The sequence below is a fragment of the Electrona antarctica genome, assembly GCF_951216825.1.
Source record: "Electrona antarctica genome assembly, chromosome: 22".
NCBI classification, from domain to species: Eukaryota; Metazoa; Chordata; class Actinopteri; order Myctophiformes; family Myctophidae; genus Electrona; species Electrona antarctica.
In genome coordinates this window covers 8,157,031-8,169,098 of record NC_136805.1, presented here as the reverse complement: position 1 = coordinate 8,169,098, position 12,068 = coordinate 8,157,031, and the positions used below count along the sequence as shown (strand labels likewise).

Sequence of the window (12,068 nt, the reverse complement as noted above, 5' to 3'; positions counted from 1 at the left end):
ACCTCCATCCTCTCTCACAGTAAAACACTCTACCTCCATCCTCTCACACAGTAAAACACTCTACCTCCATCCTCTCACACAGTAAAACACTCTACCTCCATCCTCTCACACAGTAAAACACTCTACCTCCATCCTCTCACACAGTAAAACACTCTACCTCCATCCTCTCACACAGTAAAACACTCTACCTCCATCCTCTCACACAGTAAAACACTCTACCTCCATCCTCTCACACAGTAAAACACTCTACCTCCATCCTCTCACACAGTAAAACACTCTACCTCCATCCTCACACAGTAAAACACTCTACCTCCATCCTCTCACACAGTAAAACACTCTACCTCCATCCTCTCACACAGTAAAACACTCTACCTCCATCCTCACACAGTAAAACACTCTACCTCCATCCTCTCACACAGTAAAACACTCTACCTCCATCCTCTCACACAGTAAAACACTCTACCTCCATCCTCACACAGTAAAACACTCTACCTCCATCCTCTCACACAGTAAAACACTCTACCTCCATCCTCTCACACAGTAAAACACTCTACCTCCATCCTCTCACACAGTAAAACACTCTACCTCCATCCTCTCACACAGTAAAACACTCTACCTCCATCCTCTCACACAATAAAACACTCTACCTCCATCCTCTCACACAATAAAACACTCTACCTCCATCCTCACACACAATAAAACACTCTACCTCCATCCTCTCACACAATAAAACACTCTACCTCCATCCTCTCACACAATAAAACACTACCTCCTAGGGGTGGGCGATATGGACAAAAGTATTATCACGATATTTTTCAAGCATTATCACGATACGATATATTATCACGATATTTTTGCGCGCGTTTTTGAGGGGCGCTAGCCCCTCCTATATACAGGTTTAATGTTTGTTTTAAAAACGCCATTGACAATGAAGAGAAATTAATGTTTGTTTTGTCCCTAACAAACATTAAATCCCATTAACAATAAAGAGAATTTAATGTTTGTTTTGACACCGTTTGTTTTACATCATTACATCACATCATAGCAATCAGAGCGCCCCTCACTTTACACAGGTGTGATTTACAGTACAATGTAACACAAAACTAAAAGAAATACCATTTAGTAGACCCTCCAGAAAAACACGGGCAAAAATATTATTATTATTTAATATTGATTATGCGATGGAATATGCAGGGTTTTATGTGAATTTATGCAGCAAAATATGATATATAATATAATCACTTTTGAAAAAGTGATTAACCTACACCCTATGGTATTGGTTCTCAAAGTGGGGTCCAGGAGGTCCCCACCTAAATTTATGAATATCATAAATATCTATTTAACCACTTTAATCATACACAGTCATTGATTGGCTACTTGAAAATAGCCGATCTACAAGCTCACACACAAAATATGTTTTCAGATTGGGGTCCACAGTCAAATACATATTAATTTAGGGGTCCTTGATTGAGTGAGCAGAGCCATGCAAAACGTCTGCCTTTCATGATTTTCAAGGCAAAAAAAGCAAAGCTTTGTCAACACTCTGCCTTAATTTACTGCTCTTCAAGGCAAAAATAATACCTCATGTCATTCCTTAGAGTAAAACCACAACATAAACCGGAGTTTCACTTATCTCTCTATTAGGGATTTAAAATGTTATGCTTGCAAGTGTTGATCCCATCTGCTTCCATGGAATACTATAACGTTTTGCTGAGTTGGTTTGCTGGATACGTTTTTGAACGTGGCGACTCAGTTTACAAGGAGTAGGCTATCATCAATGGACGCACATCGCATAAAGTAGGATTTACTTTAAATTGTCATTATGTTTCTTGAGTTTTGGCGGAGCTACATTATAGAGCAAGGGAGGAGAAGACTGACGGACGGTGTACAGCGCAAGTCAGCAAGCGTACACACACACACACACACACACACACACACACACACACACACATACAGCGTGTGTGTTTTTGCAAACTATGAAGTGGCTGTCGGCGAAACCGTAGGAGTTTGAAAAGAATGTTCGTTTGGTCCTTGTCCCTTACGGAGAATCCGAAATAGTTCCATACCACTGCTGTACAGTTCTTTTTGGGAACTAGCCCTTCCTCAACCTCCACTCGCTCGACATCTGAGTATAATTGCCCGTCCATTTCTTTCGTCTTTCTTTACACATTATTCTGTGCGGAGCGCAGCGTGTAGACAAACTCCTGCAGTGCTTCCCTCTGAAGAAAGGGGCGGGGACTTTGGGAGTGCTCAGAACCCACCCGATCTATAAGCAAACAATGCATTGCATTGCGGTGCAGTAGCGAAGCGTTGTTAGCTTGTAGATTTGTTATTTTTGGTGAACGAAACCGTCGTACTGCAGAAGTATAAATTACACATCATAGAACGTGCATGCACTGCATCGGATGGAGTGAATTTATCGTGATGGAAACGATAACTCTAAAAAGCCGTATCGTGGAGACATTGTATCGTCCCGACGATATTTATCGCCATATCGAACACCCCTACTACCTCCATCCTCTCACACAGTAAAACACTCTACCTCATCCTCTCACACAGTAAAACACTCTACCTCCATCCTCACACACAGTAAAACACTCTACCTCCATCCTCTCACACAGTAAAACACTCTACCTCCATCCTCTCACACAATAAAACACTCTACCTCCATCCTCTCACACAGTAAAACACTCTACCTCCATCCTCTCACACAATAAAACACTCTACCTCCATCCTCTCACACAATAAAACACTCTACCTCCATCCTCTAACACAGTAAAACACTCTACCTCCATCCTCTCACACAGTAAAACACTCTACCTCCATCCTCTCACACAGTAAAACACTCTACCTCCATCCCCTCACACTATAAAACACTCTACCTCCATCCTCTCACACAGTAAAACACTCTACCTCCATCCTCTCACACAGTAAAACACTCTACCTCCATCCTCTCACACAGTAAAACACTCTACCTCCATCCTCTCACACAGTAAAACACTCTACCTCCATCCTCTCTCACAGTAAAACACTCTACCTCCATCCTCTCTCACAGTAAAACACTCTACCTCCATCCTCTCTCACAGTAAAACACTCTACCTCCATCCTCTCACACAGTAAAACACTCTACCTCCATCCTCTCACACAGTAAAACACTCTACCTCCATCCTCTCTCACAGTAAAACACTCTACCTCCATCCTCTCACACAATAAAACAAATGATGAAGCGTGCACGGAAAAAAAGAAAAGACATTCATCCACTTCTTTACACCTGTGATGATGTGACAATAAAGCCGATTGAGATCAAATGGGATCAAATCGAGTGGAAAGACCATGAACGGAGAGAGGGGAACCACGGAAGCGTTCTAATCCACTTTGTGACTTATAAATGCATGCATGTATGCATGCACGTGCACATGCATATGCGCGCGCATGCACGCACGCACGCATGCATGTGCACGTGCGTGCGAGAACCCTGGACCCCCGGCGCCAAGTGCTGAAATGAATAACACTGAACTAATAGTGCATTACTCAGCGAAGAAATGAATATGTGGCCTTCAGGCATTACCTCTTGTTAAGCAGTAGTGGTCATACCCTCCACAGGGCCTAACGTTCTCAACAGAACAGCTTGTAAGCTCTTCTAAGCTTGTGAGCTTGTAAATCAGCTATTTTGTTATTTATTATCATCCATTTTATATTTAGATGCTTTTGGCACAACCGATGCCAGATGGTTCACGTACCGGGCAGTTTGTTGGCCAAGTCCATGTTGTCGTACTGGGCAGAGAAGTGCACCCTGTCCTGTGCCGGGCAGAGCAGACCCCTGTTGGTCAGCACGGGAACTGCGGTGTCCGAATACTCCTCGCTGGAGGTGGAGTGCTGCTTGATGAACACCAGGTAGCTCACCACCACCGCCTCAGGCTTGGACTGTACAGAGAGGAAGAGAGAGGAAGGAGAGGGGTTGAAACTCAGGCTTGGACTGTACAGAGAGAAGAGAGAGACCTCAGGCTTGGACTGTACAGAGAGGAAGAGAGAGGAAGGAGAGGGGTTGAAACTCAGGCTTGGACTGTACAGAGAGAAGAGAGAGGAAGGTGAGGGGTTGAAACTCAGGCTTGGACTGTACAGAGAGGAAGAGAGAGGAAGACGAGGGGTTGAAACTCAGGCTTGGACTGTACAGAGAGAAGAGAGAGGAAGGCGAGGGGTTGAAACTCAGGCTTGGACTGTACAGAGAGAAGAGAGAGGAAGGAGAGGGGTTGAAACTCAGGCTTGGACTGTACAGAGAGAAGAGAGAGGAAGACGAGGGGTTGAAACTCAGGCTTGGACTGTACAGAGAGAAGAGAGAGGAAGACGAGGGGTTGAAACTCAGGCTTGGACTGTACAGAGAGGAAGAGAGAGGAAGGAGAGGGGTTGAAACTCAGGCTTGGACTGTACAGAGAGGAAGAGAGAGGAAGGAGAGGGGTTGAAACTCAGGCTTGGACTGTACAGAGAGAAGAGAGAGGAAGGAGAGGGGTTGAAACTCAGGCTTGGACTGTACAGAGAGGAAGAGAGAGGAAGGAGAGGGGTTGAAACTCAGGCTTGGACTGTACAGAGAGAAGAGAGAGGAAGGAGAGGGGTTGAAACTCAGGCTTGGACTGTACAGAGAGAAGAGAGAGGAAGGAGAGGGGTTGAAACTCAGGCTTGGACTGTACAGAGAGAAGAGAGAGGAAGGAGAGGGGTTGAAACTCAGGCTTGGACTGTACAGAGAGAAGAGAGAGGAAGGAGAGGGGTTGAAACTCAGGCTTGGACTGTACAGAGAGAAGAGAGAGGAAGGAGAGGGGTTGAAACTCAGGCTTGGACTGTACAGAGAGAAGAGAGAGGAAGACGAGGGGTTGAAACTCAGGCTTGGACTGTACAGAGAGAAGAGAGAGGAAGGAGAGGGGTTGAAAGAATGTGATAAAGGAGGCTGAAATCAACCCAAAACAAGTGCCTACTATGCAGGGTGCTGGATTAAACAAAGTCACAAGTAGATAAATGAAACACTCCGCACACCATTTTCTGCTCCGAGATTTCTTTACTTTTCGAGCCGTAAGCCCTTTCACGTGAAGGTCTGAAGAAGGGCTACGGCTCGAAACCTTACCACTTTAAGTAAAGAAATCTCGGGAGCAGAAAATGGTGTTTCATTTATTTAATTGAAAGAATGTGAGACAGAGTGAAAGAGAGAGAGAATGTGGGAGTGACAGGGAAACGACAGAAAGAGAATAGAGAGATACACCGTGAGTGAGGGCAGCGAAAAGAACATGTGTGGATTGAAAGAATGTGAGACAGAGAGAGAGAGAGAGAGAGAGAGAGAGAGAGAGAGAGAGAGAATGAATGAATGAATGAATGTAGGAGTGAGAGGAGAGATAAAGAGTGAGCGAGGCTGCGAGGGGGCAAAACCATTTCGTTTTGGGGGTTTAAAAGCCAGTTTCCACTGGCAAAGGATATGACGGATGTGCCGGATTTTCATTGAAATTCAAATGGCATCCCTCGTTACCTTCCAGCTGCTGCTCCTCAGCGCGGGGTAGATGTGCTGCTCCAGCAGCTGCTGGGGCTGCAGCTCGTGGACGCCCAGCCTCCTCAGAAGCTCTCGCACCTGCTGGCTCTCCAGTGGATCCACGCAGCTCAGCAGAGTGGGGTGCACCACACTCACGTCTTTGTACAGGGCAGAAAATGGGCCTGGAAATGGAGAGACAGACAGACGTGTTAAATTAAAAAATCACACCCGTGTGAACTGAGTGGTGCAAGGTCTTATATAGCCTGATCAGCTGTGGTCTGACGTAATGTCAGTGACCATAGTAACCATGCTCATTTTTGAGTGGTGTAAACCACTCCTACAACTGGCTTTTGTGTGCAGAAAAAATGAGCATGGTTGCTATGTTCAAAATAATTTCTGACGTAATTAAATCACACCCGGGTGAACTGGATGACCGTAGCAACCATGCTCATTTCTTCTGCACAAAAAAAGCCAGTTGTGAAATCACATCCGGGTGTGATTTCATTACGTCAGATCAGAGCTGATCAATAGCCTAGATCTAGGAAAGTGGTCACTCAGTTCACCCGGGTGTGATTTCATTACGTCAGACATTACGTCAGACCACAGCTGATCATGCTATATAAAACCTTACACCACTCAGTTCACACGGGTGTGATTTTTTTGGTACGAACACGGGTACAAAGCCAGTTGTTGGAGTGGTTTGCACCACTCAAAAAATATCTAATGAAGATACTTTCTAAATGGAGAAATGCATCTTCATTCCTACAGACTGTACATCAATTTGCACATTATGACTTATGACACACACACACACACACACACACACACACACACACACACACACACACACACACACACACACACACACACACACACACACACACACACACACACACACACACACACACACACACACACACACACACACACACACACACACACACACACACACACACACGGTTAGTTATGACTTTGATACACATATTATTGGACTATTTTCTTGTGTGAATTTGAAGTGACATTCATTCATTCACATAGACAAAGCGAAAATTATCATTTGATCAACACTTTAAAGACATCATTAATTTAATTGTTTGTTGTTCTAAAGAGTAGACAGAGAAAGGAACAATACCATATACAGGTTCATCTTAAAGAAATGTGAATAGCGTAGAAAAGTAACTTCTTTCCGGAATTTAAAAAAAATACCAAAACCTAAAACCTACCAGTCTGAGTTTTGTCTTTCCGTTTGCTGGTGGCGGATTCCTCCATGGGGAAGAACACGCCCTCGCCACTGAGTGCCACCAGGCGTCCGTCAGCAAGTGGGATTATGGGTAGTTCCTTGAGGGTCTGTAAGACGGAGTCTACGTCTCCATAGCCATGCTCCAGAGCACGGAAGTTGCACACCAGAAGCCTGGCCAGCTGGTGCAGGCCACGCTCTAGAAGACACACCAAGTGATTAGTGAGATATCCTCATCTAAAAGAAATTTAAACTATTGCCATTTGTCGGCTAGGTGATAAAACCGTTTTAATAAAACAAATTGTGTTTGCAAAATACAATAATGCAAATTTGAGAACTGAACCTTCTAAGATACATTTTCACACAAAAAAGGCAGAAAAGCCTATCAAAAAAGGCATAAAAAGGACTAATCAACTTAAAGTCTTGGTCAACTGAGACCAAACTGACCAATGACTGATTAATGGCCCTCTTCCCCTTGGCGGCCGATAGCCGAGTGGTTAAGGCGCGTACCACATATTCTCTGATGGATTCAATTCCTGAGTGGACCCTTTTGATGCAATGTCACTGCCAGCTCTCTCTCCCCGTTTCCTGTCAATCTTCATCGTTAAAGGCAAAAAGGTCCCCCACACTCATTCACACACACCTGAAGTGATGCCTCCTTCTCCACTCATTCACACACACCTGAAGTGATGCCTCCTTCTCCACTCATTCACACACACCTGAAGTGATGCCTCCTTCACCCACACTCATTCACACACACCTGAAGTGATGCCTCCTTCTCCACTCATTCACACACACCTGAAGTGATGCCTCCTTCTCCACTCATTCACACACCTGAAGTGATGCCTCCTTCACCCACACTCATTCACACACACCTGAAGTGACGCCTCCTTCTCCACTCATTCACACACACCTGAAGTGATGCCTCCTTCTCCACTCATTCACACACACCTGAAGTGATGCCTCCTTCTCCACTCATTCACACACCTGAAGTGATGCCTCCTTCTCCACTCATTCACACACCTGAAGTGATGCCTCCTTCACCCACACTCATTCACACACACCTGAAGTGATGCCTCCTTCACCCACACTCATTCACACACACCTGAAGTGATGCCTCCTTCACCTTGCATCTCCCCACACTCATTCACACACACCTGAAGTGATGCCTCCTTCACCTTGCATCTCCCCACACTCATTCACACACACCTGAAGTGATGCCTCCTTCACCTTGCATCTCCCCACACTCATTCACACACACCTGAAGTGATGCCTCCTTCACCTTGCATCTCCCCAAACTCATTCTCACACACCTGAAGTGATGCCTCCTTCACCTTGCATCTCCCCACACTCATTCACACACACCTGAAGTGATGCCTCCTTCTCCTTGCATCTCCCCACACTCATTCACACACACCTGAAGTGATGCCTCCTTCACCTTGCATCTCCCCACACTCATTCACACACACCTGAAGTGATGCCTCCTTCACCTTGCATCTCCCCAAACTCATTCTCACACACCTGAAGTGATGCCTCCTTCACCTTGCATCTCCCCACACTCATTCACACACACCTGAAGTGATGCCTCCTTCACCTTGCATCTCCCCACACTCATTCACACACACCTGAAGTGATGCCTCCTTCACCTTGCATCTCCCCACACTCATTCACACACACCTGAAGTGATGCCTCCTTCTCCTTGCATCTCCCCACACTCATTCACACACACCTGAAGTGATGCCTCCTTCTCCTTGCATCTCCCCACACTCATTCACACACACCTGAAGTGATGCCTCCTTCTCCTTGCATCAGCTCCTTGGCCATGGCGGTGGTCACCGTGGTGACGTCCGAACCCCTGAGCTGTCGGACTCCCAGATGCGAGAGCAGGGAGATGGGCGGGGCGGGACGCAGGCCCGGGTGCAGATAGGCCAGTGACAGGTGCCTGTCGAGTTCCTCTCTGCCAATCACGTCGAGGATCACGGCGTCCTGGCAGACGGCCACCTGGGACGGCAGCTTGAACAGGACGTCACCGTCTAGAGGGACAGAGAATGAGGTGTTACCAATTAATGAATTAATTAAACGTTGGCCAGCCGCACTGGGGGGGCTCGATAAGAACCCATCATCATGTAGATCTGCAATATAAATAAATATATACACACACACATACAGTATATATTTATTTTCATACGTTTAATGTTTGAAAATGTTTGGCTATAATGACAAAATAGGGACGCCTGGTTAAGGCCATGTTCCGTTTAGTGTCACAGAGCCTTTCGGGAGCGTACCTATGTTCCCCAGGTTCTATGTTCCCCACCATGCAAAAAAGGTTCTTTGTTCCCCACTTAGAATAAACCTAAACCTAACCTAGTAATTTTAGTAATTCTAGTAAGACTAAAATATTTTAGCAACTTAGTAACTTTTAGTAGGAAATTCTGATTTAAGCTCCGTCTTTGAACAATCCATTGAACTTTAGGCCTGCCTAGGCTACTTAAACTACCAGTATCTAGTCTTAGCCAACTAAAAATTAACACCGGCATAAAATAAAACATAATTGCTCAGACTATTCAACAAAGATGGCAAAAACAAACATTCTTTGTTCTGTACTTTTACAATTGTATAGTACAAAACACTGAAGTCCTTAAACCAGAAACCTATAAAGCTAACCCTAAACCCTAAGGTAAGTGGGGAACATAGAACCTGGGGAACATAGGGATGATCCCAGCCTTTCCAGTGAGCCAACTTACACAATATCGGCACCTTGACTCTGAAGTAACATTATATATGTCAATATGATGGCTGCTGAGAAAAAGGCCTATTATTGTTATGATTAAAATGAGCACAGCACTGACATTTGCATTAATGCTGGAGGGCAGGGTGCATTTTGAAAGATTGGAGTGGGACAGAACGATATAACAATGTGGCAGCGATACGGATTCTCTGCACCAATAGAACACCACCAGCACGCGGTCACAAAGAGCGGGGGGTGGGTTGTTGGGTGGTACCTGGGCCGAGTGTAGGTAGGAAGGCCTTGCCCTTCAGCAGCTGTATAATCTGCCCGGCAACAGGCTTGAAGAAATCAAGCACCTCATCAGGCAAGGGGACAAACTGCAGGAAGTGACATAGGCCCTTCAGCCCACTGAACTCTGGGTGGTTCTGTAGCAGGGACAAAACAAAGGGGGGGGGGGGGGGGGGGGTAACCAAAATAGTTTGTTAAGATCCCTCTACAGCAGTGGTTCCCAAACGCTCTTGGCCGTGCACCCCCCAGTTACCTACAGTACAACCCCCCACGTTGCACATTAGCATGATACCATACAGTTGAATTATTGCAAAATATAAAGAAATATTAATTCAAGAAATTAAAACAAATATTAAATAGCCTAACAAAATCATCTCGGGAATATTCGGTGCATCCCTGGATAACACCTGAAACCGCTCCACCGCACCACAAGGGGTACTCTTGGGAACTTCCTGGAAGAACTAGATTCCCTGATTAGTTCATTTCCGGAAGATGGCACCCCCCTGATCCTACTGGGCGATTTCAACCTACCTACAGCAGAGAAGTATCTTCCCGTTACATCCCTTCTGGCCTCATTTGACCTCTCACTATCTCCCTCCCCTCCCACTCACAAGGCTGGTAATGTTTTGGACCTTGTGTTCTCCAGAGCCTGCTCTCCCTCTACACTCTCTGTTACTCCGTTAATTAGGTCTGACCACCACTTCATAGCCTTCTCCCTCTCTCTCTCCACCCTCCCGCCTAAACCCACTAACCCTCCTAACGTCACCACCCGACGCAATCTCAAATCCCTAAACCCCTCCTCCCTCTCATCCTCTATTCTCTCCTCTCTACCCTCCCTGGAGTCCTTCCTCTCTCTCTCACCTGACTCTGCAACCTCATCCTTCCTCTCCTCTATCTCATCTGCATTCGACCAACACTGCCCGCTATCATCCAGGCCAGCTCGCTCATGTCCACCGGCTCCCTGGTTATCTGAAACTCTCAGATCTGAACGAACACCTCTAAGGGCAGCCGAAAGGAAGTGGCGCAAGACAAAGCTACCTGATGACCTATCCCACTTTCACTCACTCCTCTCTGCCTTCTCCCTCTCACTAACCACTGCTAAAACCTCTTTCTACCACACCAAAATCCAATCCTGTACTTCTAACCCAAGGAAGCTCTTCTCCACTTTCTCCTCCCTCCTTAAGCCCCCTCCCCCCACTCAACCTTCATCCCTCACTGCTGATGTTTTTGTCAACTACTTCGAGAAGAAGGTTGACGATATCAGCAGCTCCTTCCCCCCCCTCCCCCATAAAGTGGCATCTGACTCAACCAACACTAACCCCAACATACTATGCATGTCCTCCTTCTCTCCTCTTTCCCCAGACGAGGTCCTACAACTAGTGACTTCCACTAGACCTACCACCTGTCCTCTCGACCCTGTCCCGTCTCCAATCTTCCAGACCATCGCACCTGATCTGCTCCCCTTCATCACCTCCATCATCAACACCTCAGTAACCTCAGGCTGCGTCCCATCTGCCCTCAAGTCAGCCAGAGTAACACCACTCCTCAAGAAACCAACCCTTGACCCCTCAGATGTCAAGAACTACAGACCGGTATCACTCCTTTCATTTCTATCAAAAAGCATTGAACGTGTTGTCTCCAACCAGCTCTCTCTCCATCTCTCACATAACAACCTGCTGGATCCCAACCAGTCCGGATTCAAAAAGCCCACTCCACAGAAACTGCCCTGCTGGCAGTCACAGAAGCACTACATGCTGCCCAGGCTGCTTCCCACTCTGCAGTCCTGATTCTCCTAGACCTATCAGCAGCATTTGACACAGTGAACCACCAGCTGCTCCTAGACACCCTAGCGGATCTAGGCATCGGCGGGACGGCACTAAAGTGGTTCTCCTCTTACCTCACCGACCGGACCTACCAGGTCTACTGGAAAGGTCTGTTATCATCCCCCCGAACCCTCCAAACTGGGGTCCCACAGGGATCTGTACTTGGTCCCCTCCTTTTCTCACTGTACACTAAATCCCTTGGCACTATCATCTCTGCTCACAATATATCCTATCACTGTTATGCCGATGACACACAACTGTTTCTATCCTTCCCCCCCTCTGCCACCCAGGTGGAAGAGCAGATCACTGCTTGCCTGGCTGACATCTCACAGTGGATGTCCTCCAACCACCTCAAGCTGAACCCAGACAAGACTGAGCTTCTCTTCTTCCCAGCTAAGTCCTGCCCGATGCGGGAGCTAACTATTTCCGTAGACAACGCCCTGGTAACGTCTGTCCCAACAGCCAGGAACCTTGGTGTTGTCC

General features: G+C 46.5%; 1 protein-coding gene across 7 annotated transcripts in view; it reads right to left on the bottom strand.

Annotated features, from left to right (window-relative positions):
- Positions 1–12,068, bottom strand: part of LOC306914832 (uncharacterized protein) — a 77,985-nt gene that overhangs the window by 27,944 nt on the left and 37,973 nt on the right. For all 7 annotated transcript variants that reach the window (XM_079492031.1, XM_079492035.1, XM_079492033.1 and 4 more), the window contains 5 exons: positions 9,749–9,899; positions 8,528–8,779; positions 6,733–6,945; positions 5,510–5,691; positions 3,741–3,924 (listed from right to left, as the gene is read on the bottom strand). In XM_079492031.1, coding sequence (XP_079348157.1) covers positions 3,741–3,924; positions 5,510–5,691; positions 6,733–6,945; positions 8,528–8,779; positions 9,749–9,899 — 982 coding nt within the window. The remainder of the gene's footprint in view (positions 1–3,740; positions 3,925–5,509; positions 5,692–6,732; positions 6,946–8,527; positions 8,780–9,748; positions 9,900–12,068) is intronic.